The sequence below is a fragment of the Selaginella moellendorffii genome, unplaced genomic scaffold (assembly GCF_000143415.4).
Source record: "Selaginella moellendorffii unplaced genomic scaffold, v1.0 SELMOscaffold_7, whole genome shotgun sequence".
Classification (NCBI taxonomy): domain Eukaryota; kingdom Viridiplantae; phylum Streptophyta; class Lycopodiopsida; order Selaginellales; family Selaginellaceae; genus Selaginella; species Selaginella moellendorffii.
The window spans coordinates 248,407-265,574 of NW_003314268.1; the positions used below are offsets into that span (position 1 = coordinate 248,407).

The window sequence follows — 17,168 nt, forward strand, 5'->3', positions numbered from 1 at the left end:
TCAGGCGTGATCACGACAACATAGTTTCTGGGATTGAAGATAGAATCTCAAGCATCACATTCATTCCCAAAGGTTGAGAATTCCCACAAAATCTTCTTGGACAAGAGTCATTCAAATCTCTGTGTAGAATATGGTGAAAGTTTGCAGGTGGTGCGTTATAAAACCGGCCAAAAGTTTGAACCACACCAAGATTATTACAAGCTCACTGAGAATAACAATAATGGAGGACACCGGATTGGAACATTACTTCTTTATCTGTAAGTGTACAATTTAGACACTGAAGGATTGGTTTCAACTGACATTCTTCTGTAGGACAAACGTTGAAAATGGCGGGGAGACTGTTTTCCCGCGAGCATTAGCAAATGTCATAAATGACTATTCAACAAACACCTCCGAGTGCACTAAAAAGGGGATCGTCATCCGGCCAAGAAGAGGTGATGGTCTTCTTTTCTGGATCACCAGACCATCAGGAGAAATCGATCCATTCAGCTTTCATGGTTTGTGTTAATATTACAAGCTCAAATATTTTTCTTTCTCTTTGTTCAAACAGGAGGCTGCCCTGTTGTCAAAGGAGAAAAATGGTTGGCAACCAAGTTTCTCCACGAGCACGAATTAAAACTCTGACAAAAAACATCAAATAAAGGAACAAAAAGTGAAGGTACTTATAAAACCAGCAGCACTTTGTAGCTGATTCATATTCTCGTTCTGTCAAAGACTATTGAGAAAACCTGTCCAAGCATGCTGTTCTCGAGTCTTATAGTTTGAGTGATTTTCTCCCCGCCTTTCGGTTCAAGCTGGCTATTGCTTGCAGGCTCCAGCCGGAGATGCAGGCTGCTGCCTGCAAAACAAAGTCCATATATGTCTTTCAAGTAGGATGCCAAAATCAGAGTCTGGGAGTTCTCGGAGACTTTTTGAACTCGCTCAAGAACTCGCTTTGATAACCAAGGATGGTCGGACACATAGGAGCTGCCAACACACACAAACTTGGAGTTCATACATACATAATCAAAACAGCAGTTGATTAGTTACCACCTCACAAGAAAAAAAAAAGAATTTCCTTGGATTTGGATGCATCGTTCCACTTTATGGAGGGTAATAAGAGGTAAGACATTAGCTTGCTGTAAGTTTCTTCCCCCACTATCACAGCCCGGAGCACCAGGGATTAGAGGAACAGGGTAGCAACCGGAAGAACAGGTTGAGGGCCTGGAGTAACGAGAAGAAGAACAACTTGAGGGCGATCAAGGGCTGGAAGAAGGACTGGAAGCTGATGGAGCAGAGGTTGAAGACCGGAGGAACAAGAAGAAGAACACCTCGAGGGAGATCAAAGGCAGACTGGAAGCTGATGGAGCAGAGGTTCATGGCGAGGGCGTGTTGACATCGTCAAAAGACACGAGTGGAGTATGTTCTGATGTTATCATTGTGCGAGAAGACAAATATAGGCTTGGAGAGACGTGGAAAGAGAAGATCGATTCAATTTTCTGGGCAGAAGTTGCAGGGAAAATCCAGAGACATCCAGGATGGAGCCTGAGATGGAATTCTCGGATAGATCCAGCGTCTCCAGCGCCGCGAGCTTGGCCAGGGAATCGGGGAGCTGGACCACTTTTGCGTGTTTCAGCTGGAGTAGGAAAATTTGAAGACTTATCTTATTCCCGGTGGCCAATTGTAGTGCAATCTGGGATAAAATAAACGCGCTAGAAGACGACATTGTCCAGGCACATTCGAGGACTATATGTGTTTAAAATACGAGGATGGAACATTTGCTATCACTATCAACCTTTGCTAGGCTTTCAAGCAAAGTTTTTCCAAGTACTTAACGACACGTTTGCGCCTCTGTGATAATCCATTGTGAGTCTCTGCAGTCCTCTTACCCTTGTCATAACAACTTCTCACACCTAAACCAGATCACAGTGCTGCGATAGGAAAGAGCAAAGACCAAGCAAATTTTCCTTCTGAGGATGCTTCTCCATAAACCTCGCTTGTGTTGGTCGTGTTCCAACCACGTTGGTCTCCAAGAGTCAAAGAAGCAATGGAAAAAAACGCGTTAGATGCTCGAAACGAAGAACAAAGGAAGACCAAGCAAAGAAAACAACCGGAGGGAATTCTCTTGTGTGTTCCAAGTATTGCTTCTTGGTCTTTGACATGGTATTGGGAGCTCATGTTCTGTCTTTCCTTTGTTTTTTTTATTTACCATGAACACAATCACTAAAATATTTTATGGTTTCCTTTTCTATCAAGAAAAAAATAAACTTTTGCCACCATAGGTCTTGCCATTGTTTCTTCAATTCTTATCACACAGTATATCCAAATTGGCCACCTCTACACCAAGGTGATTAGCTTGAAATGGAATGAGGATGAGAAGTTTGATAAATTCATTGAAGATATGAAGAGTCTCTACCAGTAAATTGGGAGCTAACAACAAAATACTAGTTCCACTTTTTGAGAGCATTACTAAATCCTTTCTTTCTCTTCGCAGCAACTTGATGTAAGTGGATAAACTAGAGCTTAGATGAGTTATATCTACTGTCAAGGAAGAAATTGTGATGAGAAAAGACTTAAACTCCAAAGAGTTAGCATTGAACTCTGAAGGCTCCAAGGAAAAAACCTCCAAACAAAAAGGCAAAATGCGAGGAGATTCTTCTAAATACAAAAATAAAAAGGATGCCAGCAATGATAAGAAGAGTCAAGTTTGTGAATATTGCCAAAAAAGGCTCTCACACTACCTCTAAATGTAGGAAAAAATGAGAAATCTTGAGAAATAAGCAAATCTTTTAAATCTACTATAAATTATAGGAAGCTGATTGAAGAAGCAAATGTAGCCATAACAATTACCCTTCAATATGCTTACCTCTCCTCAGAAATCCCTGAGAATTCAGCTTATTTTCTATTAGATTCTCTCACTTTACATGACATATTATTCACTACAAATCTTATCCTGGAGAACATGCTGTACAACTTAGGTATAATAGTGAGACTAAGGTTGTTGGCATTGGTGACATTCCAGTCCCAACCACAAAGTCCTCACCTGAGTCATGCATGCTCCTAGTTTATGTAGAAACTTGATCTATGTTGCATATGTGGCAGATATGGGTAACAAACCCATCTTTGATTTTAACTCTTGTGTTATTATCAATGCTTTTATTAGTGTAATCATAGCAACAACTCCAAGAGAAGGTAATCTTTATTACTTGGAGAATGAGTAGTCTACAAACATTGCTCTTACCACTGGTATAGCATTTAAGAGTTTGCCATTTAAGTCTTAAGAGTTTAAGAACTCTAGATGGTGACAGGCTTAACTTTTTATACTTCTTCTTCTTTATCAGCTTGTGAAGCTTGTGCTTTAGGGAAGTAGCATAGAAAATCTTTTACCTTGATTGGCTCAAACTCCTTAGAGTTTGTTCACAAAAATGTTTGTGCATTAGTTAAAAATACATCCTTTTTTGGTTCTAAATATTTCTTAACATTCATCAATGATGGTAGTAGCAAGACATGGGTATACTTTCTAGCTCATAAGTTTGATAAGATAAAATATTTTTCTTGAATGGAAAGTTGAGAAACTGAACATAAAATCAAAATACTGCATTTAGATAATGGTGGTGAATTTATAAGCAAAGCTTTCAACCAATTTTATGTTAAAAGTGGCATTCAACAACAACTCACTAAACCATGTATATCTTAATATAATGGTGTCACAAAAAAGGAGGAATCAATCTATCCTTAATCTTGCCAAATGCTTTATAGCTTAAGCAAATGCTTCATAAAGGCTGAATGTGCTATATATTTACTCAATTGCACGTTTACATTTGCTGTGAATAACATAACACCAAAGGAGGCCTTTATTAGTTTCCAATCTTTGCATGGATCACCTCAAAATATTTGAATATGTGGCATTCATGCATATTTCAAAGAAGTTAAGATCAAAGTTTGATCTCAATAGCAAATGTTTAATATCTATGGGCTACTTTAACATTAGTCATGCTTATCAACTATTAAATCCTACCATTAGCAAAGCTTTTGGCTTAATTTATCAAGACATTATATTTCACAAGGATGTTGTTTTTTTAAACTTCTTTTGATACAAATTTCTTTAAAAAAATAATATTATAGTTTATGATTGGCTTTAACACTTATTACTACCTTAGATTTAGGAGGAGTACCCTCTTCCTCCTCGCCATTTTAGGAGGAGGTGAATTATCACAATCTAATATGACACCTTAGCAAAAATTTACACTTGAAGAGGATATCCTTGGTCATTAAAAAATCATCTTGAAAAGTATAAGAATCTAACTACTTCACTGGTATATTGGAATTTTATGACTTAACATGCACTATTAAACCATCTTCTTTTATAAATAGCCTTATTACTATTCATTGCAATAGTTCAGAAAATTCAGTCTATTTTATTTAGAAAGATGTCTTTGAAGAATCTGAGGTTACACAATTTTTGGTTCACATTGGGTATATAAAACTAAACTCACTGCTAATGAGACATTGAATTGCTATAAAACTCTTTTAGTAAGCATAAGGGTTTTTCCCAAAAATATGGCATGGATTATTTTGATACATATTCTTCAGTAATCAAGATGATTAAATTTGTATTCTATTAACATTTGCTACTCACTTTGATCTTGAAGTACATTACATAAATATCCAAACAACATTCTTTAATGTTGATTTGGAGGAGGATGTTTATTTTTACCAACCCCCTAGTTATATTTAACCATTAAAAGAGCATAAAGTATGAAAGTTAAATAAAACAAACCTTAAACAAAATTTAGAGCTTGGTTTCATCATATTGACTCTTTCAAATAACAAGGTTTTAGAGTTTTTAATGTAGACTTTAATGTTTATCTAAAATCTTACAACTCCTAAATACTCATTGTTAATAATTCTTTATTAAATATTATTTCATTGGCTTATTTACAACAGCCACATTTCCAATTGAGGATTTGGGGCATATATGGTATTGCTTTGGTTTGGGAGATCTCTATATTTCTTATGATAGATCTCCAAGCCAAAGCAATACCACCCATAAATTTTCAATTATTCTCAAACTAACTTTTCTATATTTCTCAAATTTTTTTTTAAAATGATATTCTAGAGAAATTTAGTTTGGTTGATTATCATTCTATTGTTGTACATATGCAACTAAGCACCATTCTCTCTAAAATAGATTGTCTCTCTAGACTTATTTTCTTCACGGCTAGGTGGATAATTTTAAAAATTACCTTTAAACGGATAATCCTGATGGTTATCTTGCTTTTCAACACGTGGGTATTCACGTTTGGCACTTCAATTATCATTGTAATTGTTTCTCCTACGAAAATTTTTATTGTCAAATGAATAACTTTGTATACATATTATTTTATTAACTCGGGCTGCTTTTAACTTCTTAATTGTTCAAAACAAGGTTCTACACTCTTTAGCTAAATGCCTTTCTATTTCACAAAATTAGCACTTGATCAATTAGAGTTTAGATTTTTTTTTATGGCCTTTATTTTTGTATTTGGTAAACCAAATCCCTTGTTTAAGATTGGTTTGTAATTTGAGGCTTCTTAAATAATTAATTTCTTTATCTATAGGAGTTGTCTTTTTGTCTGACTTCACTATATCTATTATATCATATTATTTTATGAAATTCTAGTAAGCAATCTTGGCTTTTTTCAAGTCATTGAAATCTATGTGAGCTCTTTTATTGCATGTTCACAATAAGTTTTCTTAAAGCCTTATATATATAAAAGCAGATAGATTTTTTCTGACACTAAATCTTTATAATGTTTATAATGTTTGTTGAATTAAGTTGTATATTCCTCAATTGTCTAAAACTTTCTTTAATGAAGCTTTTGTAACTCATTGTAATTTTTTTTCTTGGGTTTGTTTTCATGGAGAAAGCTTTAAAAAAGAAATTTTATCTACTCATCATATGTGCCAAACTTTTTGACATCATTATTATAGTATTAGTCCTTGGCTTTATTTTTGAGTATATAGGAGAAAAGATTCTTTTCTTGCCCATCTGCTTAATTAAGTTTAATTGTTTCTATGTATTGCTCAATATATAATTGTGGGTCTTTTCCTTTAATTTTAGAAAAGGATGGATATACAATGATAGTGCCTATTGTTGTTTTTGCAATTGCTATTGTGTTCATTACAATTTGATAGAAAATGCTTTATTTTGCAACTAGTATAGGCAAAACAAGTGTTTGGTTCGTAGAAAAACTTAGATCACTGTTAAAGAGTAAGGGTTGTAAATTTAGCTTTTTTTCCTCTACTTTAGTTATTTTATGTTTCACTATTTTTAGTGGAAGTAAAGGCATTTTCTATGTGCTGATACTACCAAGAAGGAGTAGCATATGGATTCATGTATTTTGGATGACCATAAAAGTTGTATTGAGATTTTTGATCTCTTCTTTACTGAGGTGTACTTAATGTGCTTTTAGCTCACTTTTTTTCAAACTTTTCTCTAACTTGATTAAGCAATGATTTAGTTTATTCTAAAGGGAAGTTAAGATCACAGATATCATGAGTAAATGCTCTATAATCTCATTTTAGATCTTGTCTTTTCAGACTGCCTTTTACTCATTAAATTGTGAGGGAAATATTGTATATTTATTACCTTATTTAATATAGACAGTGACAATTTTATGTATAGGGACTATGCCTTCTAAAACTTTATACGTAAGATTAATTGTTAGTCTATACCTATATATATTTTGAGGTTTGTTGGCATTATTATTATGGTAAGTGTAGTTATTATGCCTCATTTGTATAATGAGTGGTATAAAGTTTTGGTATACAACATATTCCTTTTGTAAATTGGCCTATCAATCACTCTTAGGAGCAAATATTTACTTTCCTAATCAATTTTGAAATGGGAATGGTTTTCTTTTAGAGGCTAAATATTTAGGACATTTTTTATATGAAAGTCTCAGAAATTTCTTGAGTAAAAAATGTTATTTTTTACAACATTTCTATTTTACTTATATGTGGTCTATTTTAAAAGATTTTTACTCCACAAAATTTTGTTGCATATCAATCTAGATTTGGGAAATATCCAACATTTATTAATTCAATTATCAATAAGTGTATTTTTACCTATAAGTATCCAAGTTTTATTGTGAAATGTTAAAGTTCCTACAATAGCTTTCTTACCTAAGATTGCATAAAATTTTAATAATTATTTAATAGGTAAAATTTTATAAATCTTTGGTAGGTTATAATACTTAAGATTTGGGTCTAGCTCGAATAAGTAAATTAGAAAAATTTTAGCATTATTTTTTCTTTTTGTATAGGTAACTTCACAACTTATACTATGTATCTACAAAGTAATTTAGGTGTATTATTACACCTTTGATAATATTAAAAACATCAGGAGTTAGATTTCTGTATACCTTAAACAAAATATTGTCAAGTATTTCACTCAGTAATTTGTTGGAGCTATTTAAACAATTTTATTAAATTTAGGCCTATTATCAGAAAATATATATTTTTTATAGACCCAAATAGAAGTTTATTGATCCCCACTCTATGTGGCTAAGCAAAAGTATAATAAAGAAAAAATTAAACTATCTTATATGCCTAATAGTCAACATTACCCTTACAACTGTGGAATTAAAAAGGTGGCTTATTGCTCTTGGCAAATTTTAAATAAACTTTTTTTAAATGGATCAATTTTAGGGATTAATTTGAATAGGGCATGGAAACTATTCTTTGAAATTGCCCTATAGAATTAACACAAAAGTTAAATTGTTTAGCACATGATAACTTATTCTAGATCAATTTTACTTATGGAATGATGCTAAGTAGTTTTTCAAACATGTGATAGCTAATTTATGGGAGACTTTGCTTCAGATTTAAATAAAAATTACTTTTCAAGACAAATTTCTTTCTAGCCTCTTTGCTAGCAAGCGGTAGTGGTCAATACAGATATTTGATCATGCTTATATAACAAATTCTTAAGCTTTGTAATGTATTTCAAAAATTTTGGGAGTGTTTTAAGTTGTTTCACCTTTTTAAACAAAAACCTTTTTTAATATCTTTAAGCTTGTTTTAGTTCTTTAGATATTAAAGTGACAATAGCAGTGTTTCCAAGATTGATGCTTATGCCTAGCAGCAAGCTCTATGCTCTCTATTCCGCATTTATAGCATGAAACCTCTTAACTACTTTGTCTAGCAAAATCTTAATTAACATATGGGATGATCTGTGCATTCTAAACGTAGTCAAAAATTGAGCTATAACTTTTATTGAAATAATTATATAGTTTTGCTTATATGAAAAATATTTACTAAATAGAAACTCTCTCATGTGAGGTATATACACTTATGGATCACATTTCACAAAAAGTAGTTCATTCTTTATAAAGGGTGTTTCACACATAGAGTAATGAGTATTTCCCTTAACAATTGAGTGTTACTCAATTGGTCTAAAGGATGGATTTTCACACCTATTCACTTGTATATTTGCTCTTTATTTATACATCACTTTAAAAGATATGGAGTGCATTTCATGTGATTGCCCTTGATTCTTCTCTATGGGGTTAGATATAAGTATTCTTAAAATTTATAGGAAAGTAACACTTTTCACACTGAGCAGTGTTTATAAGCTCTCTATGTATAATAAATGAGCTTTGATTAATTCGCCTAGATGTAACGTAAAGTAGTTTAAATAGTTAAAGTGGTTTGTGATAATTGTTTTTGAATTTTTGACTTATGAATCTTGTTCAAGTCTCATAGGCTTTTACAATATGTGTAAAACATTTAAACTCGGGACAAGTCTACTTTTAAACTATGTCTGAGTAGTTATCCAAATTAAAAGACCTTAGATTAAAGCTTTGAGACAATACAATATTGTAGTTGTGATTTTGCCTCTATTAAAGGCTCGTAAGATTTAAGTGAATAATTTATTAATTTATTTCTCACTAAAGCCAGCTATAACTTGTTTTAAGCTAGAGTAAAAAATAAGAGTTATAGGTGCCTAATTTTCTTATTTGTGGATACCTAGGAAAATTGTAATACATTATTGAAAAATATATTCTCTAAAAACCCTTGGATTTTTCTCAAGAAATTGTTGATGAAACAATTTGAGTTTCTTGGCAATATATGCCAAACTCTAATTTCAAACTTGTTATATACTCTATAGTTTATATGACGATTGAAGAACTATCCTTTTTATGTTGTCTAGGCATTAAGCCACTATAATCACAAAAAAAGTTCTTTCGTTCAATGTTGTTTGGGCTTAAAGCTTTTATAATCATTGAAAAGATTTACATGTGATTCCTAGTGTTAAGCATGTTTGAAATTTATAAATGATTTTCTCCTAGCTATTTTTCAAGCTAAAGAGTGACGACTTATCCCACAATGGTCGTAAAAAATGAGTAAAGCTTTTTCTATCTATACTCACATTCTTGCCTCTACCTACAAAATAGTGATAAATAAACAAAAACAAGAACGTAGGGAAAAGGAGAGAAAATGAATGTAAAGAGAATAGAAGAGGATTTAGCCTCAAACTTCAAAGGCATGAATAAAGATAAATATATATGACTCTTTTAACTCTATTTTGCACAAACAATCATAAGCGGGTGAAAAGATGATTAATTTAAAATGCAAATGCATACAATAGTGAGTGGGGGTTGTTTTCTAGCATGTTTATTTATATATTATGTGATTTTATAATTATTCCTAACTACTTCACATTTATCTATGACTAGCGTTGCCTAGGTTGAATCTTTGTTTTTTGGATGCTTAAGCTTAAGTGTAACTCTATTTCACCTAAGTTTTCTTCTTTTGCTCTGTCTGGGAAAATACACAAGATAAAATATTTACCTTTTCATCAAGCATTTAGCAATGGATTTAGTTCTCAAAACATCAAATTGCATTTGCTAGCATATCCAGACAATGACAAGCTTGTAATATATGCCATGTTCTGACTTAATCAACCTTGATAGTCAACACCAACTTGGTTGCACAAACTATTAATCACTAGGTAGTAAAATTGAGCTAATTTTATATATTATCTTATATACAAAATATTTTTAAAATGAATCTCAATAATCTCTTGCTAGAGAATAAAACCTATATTCCAAAGTCATGGATGGAAAGGGCCTTTAAGACATGGTTGCAAGGCATTAAGCATTCTATGACTGATACTCTCATAAAGTGAACACTAAGAAAAAAAATTAGCATTGAATTATACTAGCCCCTTGAACAGAAGCATAAGAAGATCCTTATTGTATATCAAGCAAGTGGCCACTAATTGTATGCTGTAATTGAGGAATGCCTTGTCCCCTCCCTTGGGAGAAATGGCTTTACCAGTGAAGGTGGAAATAGTGACACATGCATATATTAGTGTTTAGCATTCATATATAATGATTAACAATTTCACTTCCCACAAGATGGCATGAGTGCACTTGAATGACTCCAAAGACAAAAAGGTGGTAGTGTTCCTTTAAAAGTTACACAATATCACACACAATTTTAAACCTTTACTCCAAAACAAAAAAAAATTAAGAAAGCTCTAAAGTGAAAAAAGAGAAATAATATTAAATTTCTGAACACATAGCACTAAAATTCATGAAACATGACTCTTTGGAAAACAATTAACCTACTCTAACTCTTGGGAAAATAAATTTCAAAAAAACAAAAGTGGAAAAGAAGCAAGAAAGCTTCAAACTCTTTGTAGATAGCACAAAAAAAGAAATAATATGAGATTTCTTGAGTGCCATAGACACCCTTTTTGTGGTTCTTGTGGGCGATTAGGGAAATATTTCTACTTAAAGTGGCACAATGCAAAAGATAGGATTAAAAAGAAGTTTCCTTCAAATTCTTTTTAAAAATGAAGAAAAAGGAAAATTACAGGACAAAGAAAAAGAATTACTTACAATTGAAAAACGAGAAGATCTTGCAATAAAATAAACCAAATCAAGCAAGAAAGAGTTTGTTGGAAATCTTAGAAGTAGATATATAAAACACCATAACTATCCAAGAAAATGGAGTTTTGTAAATTATGTAAACTACTACCAAACATGGTTCTATTATTGTGTGTTTCAAACCTCCTTGCATGTCATAATTCTTGTGTCAAATCTACAAATTTATGATGCTAAAGGATAGAGAAAGATAAGAGCTACAAGTCTATTTAATCAATTTGCCAAAAAAAAAGAAACTAGAGCACAAAAAAAAAAAGATTTTTTAGCCATGAATCCTAAAACCCAAAAAAAAAACTAAGAGAAGTTAAGGAATTTGTGAAAATAGTAGTGAATCCTGTATTCAAAAGAATCCATCTAACTGCCAAAATGCTCTTAAACATAGAGAGAACAAGAATTATACTCAAATTCTTCATAACTTTCAAAAACAAAAAACAAAATGAATGGAAATAGGATAGATTGTTTGAGAACCCATCCCATGGTGCATCTTTTGCTCTGAAATGCACTCCAAAGTCAGAAAAAACAAATATATACCTTTGTATAGAATATCCTCTCATGCTCAAGAAATATTCTCATAGAGGGAATATTTGAAGGATCTCAATGGATTCAAAATAACTAAAGTCAATTTAACCCTTCAAACTCAAACTATTTTATAAGAATAGAATGGTTTTCAGGGCATAATAGATTAGTCATTGGAAAATCCTAATAAAATTTGTGGTAAATTCTATATCCAATAGAAAGAATGATTTTAAGTTAAATCCTCAAAACTTAATGAACTTTATCATATTTAGAACTTTGCATAGATCTCAATAGAATATATAAGCATTTAACAACATATCCCTAACACTATTTTTTAATTATTTTCAAGATCCAATATGAAATTAAAATACTAACAAGAAAAAAAAATCAAGCTCTAAAGAATTTTTTTGGTCAATTGACATAAGAATGTCAATTCCACTAGTATAAATATTAATGCCTTAATTACACACCTTTTCCATCCCAGAGTGCATAAGTTATAACAAGTAAATGTTACAACCTTTTTCATGGATCGAACACGGGTGGTAGTAGAGGAGAGGATTCCCCGATTTGCGTGAAAGTTTCAGCTGGTGGCAAAATCCCTCTCGCAACGCAGAAGACAATTAGGGACGTTTGCTACCTAGGGCTTGTTTGCCCTGGAACAGGGGAGCTCCATGAATTTCAGCGCGGCTCGCCAGCTCCTGGGCCTGGGCGATGGCGATGCTACCGCCGCCGAGGTCTCACTCTCATACTCTACCAAGAAATTCCTTCCCTTGCTCGCTAGAATTTCTTCTCTACCAGGTCAAAGCCGCTTACCGGAGCAAGGCCATGGAATTCCACCCCGATCGCGTCGATGCGTCGCGGAAATCGGCCGCGGAAGCTCAGTTCAAATCGGTAGGGTCTGATTGATCGAAGGAAATCCCCCAAATTTCACTCGATTTTCACCTAGGTGACTGAAGCGTATAGATTTCTTCTCGTCAATGGCACAGGCAGCAGCGCCGGGTAATCAATCTCTTCTCTTCTCATCAATTCGAACTTTTTCTCATCGATTTCCCGCGGCAGGAGATCCGCGCACGCCACCAGAGCCACGATCATGAGCCGGAAGCAAAGAATTTTGCGAGGGCTTCCATACATGACCATGGTGATTGGCACTGTCTCGTATGGAGCATTCGTGGCGTCCAGGTCTTTGCAAATCAGAATCTCTCTTTCCTTTTGTAGCTAAAATCTATGGAGTTGTCAGGAAATACCTGAGAGAATGCGAGGCCGCAAGAGCCAATCACCCCTTTCTACCATGACAAGGGGAAGAAATCTCACCATTCTTACACAGTTCTAGCGACTGTGGCCATGGATTCGCTCGTGATCCAGCTCCATTGCTTGCGTTCTCGCGCATTTTCTCTCTCTTTAAGCGAAATATATTTCTCTTTTCTCTGTTGAGCCCTAATTCTCTGTTCTTCAAGCGTCATGGACAGGGACGTAGGGCGCTCGTGATCTCCCTCCTCGTCGATCGCCGCGGCCAAGCGGAGCAAGGCGCCGACTAGCTGAGATCCACACTGCGGCCTCCAGGATGGGATCTAGGCTCCGGTTTGTTCGATTCGTTGTCTCGAGCTTAGGGTAATCGTCCTCACTCGTGCTCGTTTTCTATCGCCAGGGACATGATTCGGGCAGTCCGTGCTTGTAAGACCGCCGCCGAGGAGCGCGCCGTGATTGCCAGAGAATGCGCGAATTTGCGCACTGCATTTAAGGAGGACGATCATGACTACAGACATCGCAATGTGGCCAAGCTTATGTTTATCCATATGCTCGGCTATCCCACGCACTTTGGCCAGATGGAGTGCTTGAAGCTCATTGCCTCTCCTGGATTTCCAGAGAAGCGCATCGGCTACCTCGGCTTGATGCTTCTTCTGGATGAGAAGCAAGAGGTTTTGATGCTGGTGACGAACTCGCTCAAGAAGTAAGCTTGTGGATCCATTCCCAGATGCTGACTTTGGCTTCTTTCCTTTCGTCGGCAGTGACTTGAATCATTCCAACCAGTTTATTTCTGGATTGGCACTTTGTGCGCTGGGGAACGTCTGCACAGCGGAGATGGCTCGGGATCTGGCACCCGAGGTGGAGAAGCTACTTCAGAACAGCAACTCCTACATACGCAAAAAGGTAAGAGAAAGAAGTTTATGAAATCGAAAGGCAGGCTTTTGATTCTTAAGCAATGCAGGCAGCTCTGTGTTCAGTCCGGATCGTGCGTAAGGTCCCAGATCTTATTGAGAATTTTCTCAATCCTTGTACGAGCTTGCTGAATGACAAGCATCACGGTGTCCTTCTCGGTGCTGTAAAGCTTTGTACCGAATTGTGCGAGGGGAGTGTGGAAGCTTTGGAACATTTCAGAAAGGTAACGTTTTGGTTTTTCTCATCCGGAAGTTTTGAAAGTCCCGCCCTTGCAGCATACCATGACACTAGTACGCGTCTTGAAAAACCTGGTTGTGAGTGGCTACGCTCCGGAATACGATGTTGGAGGCATCACAGATCCCTTTTTGCAAATACGAGTTTTGCGTTTACTTCGACTCCTTGGGAATGGGGATTCCGAGTCCAGCGACGTTATGAGCGATATTCTTGCTCAGGTATCTTCTCATACCAGTCCCGAGTAGAGTCTCATTTTTGGCTGGCAGGTGGCAACTAATACAGAGTCCAACAAGAATGCTGGGAACGCAATCTTGTACGAATGTGTGCAGACGATTATGGGTATAGAGGCTATTGGCGGTCTCCGTGTTCTTGCTATCAACATTCTTGGAAGATTTCTCGCGAACCGTGACAACAATATTAGGTACGTTATCTTGTGCGCCAGGTTGATTTCTCTTTATACTGGACCTCCAGATCTCTTGTTTTGCGTGCAGATATGTTGCACTTAATACGTTGGTGAAGGTAGTCTCGGTGGATACGCAGGCTGTGCAGAGACATCGTACAACCATAGTAGAGTGTGTGAAGGTAAATGCTGTCTATTTTGGATATACTAAAACGAGCAATCGTGTATAGGACTCAGACGTTTCAATCAGAAGGCGGGCTCTTGATCTGGTGTACGCGCTGGTCAACGAAACCAACGTCAAGACGCTGACGAAGGAACTGCTGGAATATCTAAAAGTTAGCGATCCAGAATTCAAAGCCGATCTTACTGGGAAAATTTGCTCTCTAGTTCAAAAGTACACTGCACCGAAAATCTCTTTTGTCGCCTGCTGATTTCCCACTGTTACAGGTTCTCTCCGAGCAAAGTGTGGTACATTGACCAGATGATCAACGTCATGGTGGAGGTAAAATACGTTATTTTGTCTAAATTTTGAAGTTATTGTTCTTTTTTGTCAGGCGGGAAAATTTGTGAAAGACGAAGTTATTCGAGCACTTCTATTAGTCGTGAGCAATGCTCCTGATCTGCACGGTTATACTGTTCGTGCGTTGTACCGGGCATTTGCTCATTGGGACGGTCAGGTATTCTGTGGTTTTGAGATTATGTCATTAAGCCTCTGACTATATGGTGGTCAGGAAAGCTTTGCTCAAGTTGTTCTTTGGTGTATTGGAGAGTATGGTGAAATGCTCGTCAACAATGCGAATGAGCTGGAGGGAGAAGAACCAATCACGGTAAGCTGGATTACTGGATGTGACATAAAGTGAAGACACTGTGACTCTCAGGTTACGGAGTCGGATGCTGTGGACGTGCTGGAAAATGTTTTGAAAGATTTCCGAGTGAGCTCCAGTACGCGGGCCTTCGCACTTACAGCAATGCTAAAACTTTCTTCTCGTTTTCCCTCATGTGCAGAGTAAGCACCTTTGATTTCAGTTTGTAAGCTCAATTATTTCTTTGCAGCCGGATCAAGGAGGTGATGATGCAATATAAAGGAAACTTAATACTTGAGCTCCAACAGCGAGCCATTGAATTCACGTCCATCCTCAGCAAGCATCAAAACATAAAGTGAGTGTAACAGCAGCCATGCGTTTGGTAGACTTACGGGTGGTTTCTACCGATTTGCAGAGGGGCGTTACTCGAGAAAATGCCAGCATTAGATGCAACCGCCTACAGTACCAAGCGAGCCGATGCAGCCGGAGTATCGCTTGCAAATGGAAGAGCATCAATACACGAAACTGGTCCAGTGTCCACATCTAATGGACCAGGCTCACAACCAATCCTGACAGATCTGTTAGACCTCAACGTGGACGACACTCCAGCTCCTCCAGTTCAGCGGAAATCAGCTGGTGATGTACTCTTGGATTTATTGGGAGCTAATCCAAGCGCACCCTCTGCATCTCAAGGTCAGACTTACTACATAATGTGTTAGTAGCATCTGACAATTTTGAAAACGCAGAACAAACTTCAGGAGGTGGCTCGGATGTGCTGATGGATCTTTTGTCCGTCGGCTCTTCTTCACGACAACCTGTGATCTCAAGCAGTGGCCTGGATTCGCTCTCTCAACCGATTAAGCAGTCGTTTGTCGAAGCAAGGAAACCCACTGGTATGGATATGGACCTTCTTGGGGACCTTGGAGACAGTAATGGTGGTAACTAATCAATTGCTGTTTGATTATGTATGTATTAACACCAAGTTTGTGTGTGTTTGCAGCTCCTATGTATCCGACCATCCTTGCTTATCAAAGTGAGGCCTTAAGCGTAACTTTCGAGTTCAAAAAGGTCCCTGAGAACCCCCAGTTGACCCTGATTTTGGCATCTTACGCGAATGCTTCTGGAAAGTCATACACGGACTTTGTTTTCCAGGCAGCGGTTCCAAAGGTGAGCAGGAATTCGGATTGTGACAAGCCTGATAACAATCTTTCCTTTTTGCGTTTGTTAGTACCTGCATCTCCGGCTGGAGCCTGCAAGCAACAGCGAGCTTGAACCGAAGGAGAGAATCACTCAAACAATAAGAGTCGAGAACAGCATGCTTGGACAGGTTTGCTTCGTAATCTTCTGTAGAGATTTGTGACGAATTTGGCTGTGACAGAAACCTTTGGCCATGAGAATACGAATTAGCTACAAAGTGGATGGCCAGGACGTCCTGGAGCAGGGCCAAGTGCACAACTTCCCTGCTGGTTTGTGATAGGTATGGAGAAAACAATTTTGGTTCGTCAATAAAGTATTGTTTCTTTTATTTGATGGTTTCTGAGATGGTGGACTCGTCCTTGAAACAAGGAAAACTCGAAAGCTCACCATTGAGAAGTTTTCACTCGAGGACGACGACTCCCACGTATTAGCCATGTTACAAACGAATTTGTGAAATTGAGAAGATGAGCGATTGCAAGCCAAGCCTTCATCACCAAGCGCTCTATGGTTTGGTCATTTTGCTCAATCTCCCGCATTCTCTCGAGATGGCATAAAGAGGCTCCTTGCTAGCCATATTTGTCACGGCGCTTTTATTTTGGACGAGGAAAGATGGGAGTTTGTACGCGTTCCTGGATCCAAGCTGCCACTAGAGCTTGCGCGTATACTTCCTGCGTTTCCACAGCTATTCCAGCAACTGGTATTTCCTTTTCTTACTTAGAGCTGGTAGCTCTAGAAGCATGCAATGAGCATTCATGGGACTCTCTCGCTATTCCTTTGGAGCGGATCATGGACACACTGACTGTCAGCTGCAGCGTTGTCAACCATCTTCAGCACTTGAAAGACTCAAAGGAGCTTTGGGTTGCAGTAGGTGACATTTGATTTCTTTTTTATTTTACATTGGCTACTTTTACTTTTTAGAATTATCTTTCTATATGATGAAAACAC

General features: G+C 36.6%; 1 protein-coding gene across 4 annotated transcripts; it reads left to right on the plus strand.

Moving 5' to 3' along the window:
• The first annotated feature begins 11,990 nt into the window (after positions 1 to 11,990).
• On the plus strand, positions 11,991 to 16,767 carry LOC9652220 (AP-1 complex subunit gamma-2). Of its 4 annotated transcripts, none has more exons than XM_024671312.1 (21): positions 11,993 to 12,323; positions 12,379 to 12,431; positions 12,492 to 12,611; positions 12,670 to 13,010; positions 13,078 to 13,380; positions 13,439 to 13,580; positions 13,639 to 13,812; positions 13,865 to 14,041; positions 14,090 to 14,244; positions 14,315 to 14,405; positions 14,454 to 14,617; positions 14,671 to 14,725; positions 14,778 to 14,900; positions 14,955 to 15,050; positions 15,102 to 15,229; positions 15,277 to 15,381; positions 15,442 to 15,719; positions 15,773 to 15,964; positions 16,027 to 16,193; positions 16,255 to 16,353; positions 16,405 to 16,767. In XM_024671312.1, exons 4-21 carry the CDS (start codon positions 12,994 to 12,996, stop codon positions 16,498 to 16,500), a joined length of 2,562 nt encoding a protein of 853 aa, XP_024527080.1. In that variant the 5' UTR covers positions 11,993 to 12,323; positions 12,379 to 12,431; positions 12,492 to 12,611; positions 12,670 to 12,993; the 3' UTR covers positions 16,501 to 16,767. The 4 variants fall into 4 exon arrangements, with proteins under 4 accessions (XP_024527081.1, XP_024527080.1, XP_024527079.1 ...); XM_024671311.1 differs by having other exon boundaries at positions 11,993 to 12,166; positions 12,231 to 12,323; positions 12,492 to 13,010; XM_024671313.1 differs by having other exon boundaries at positions 11,991 to 12,323; positions 12,492 to 13,010; positions 15,773 to 15,961.
• The last annotated feature ends 401 nt before the right edge of the window (positions 16,768 to 17,168 follow it).

What these genes read in the sequence shown, in the direction of transcription:
- LOC9652220 (XM_002966082.2), top strand. An exon ending in ATTTGCTCTCTAGTTCAAAA is followed by an intron (nt 14,618 to 14,670) that starts GTACACTGCACC and finishes CCACTGTTACAG; the next exon opens with GTTCTCTCCGAGCAAAGTGT. An exon ending in TTGCTCATTGGGACGGTCAG is followed by an intron (nt 14,901 to 14,954) that starts GTATTCTGTGGT and finishes TATGGTGGTCAG; the next exon opens with GAAAGCTTTGCTCAAGTTGT.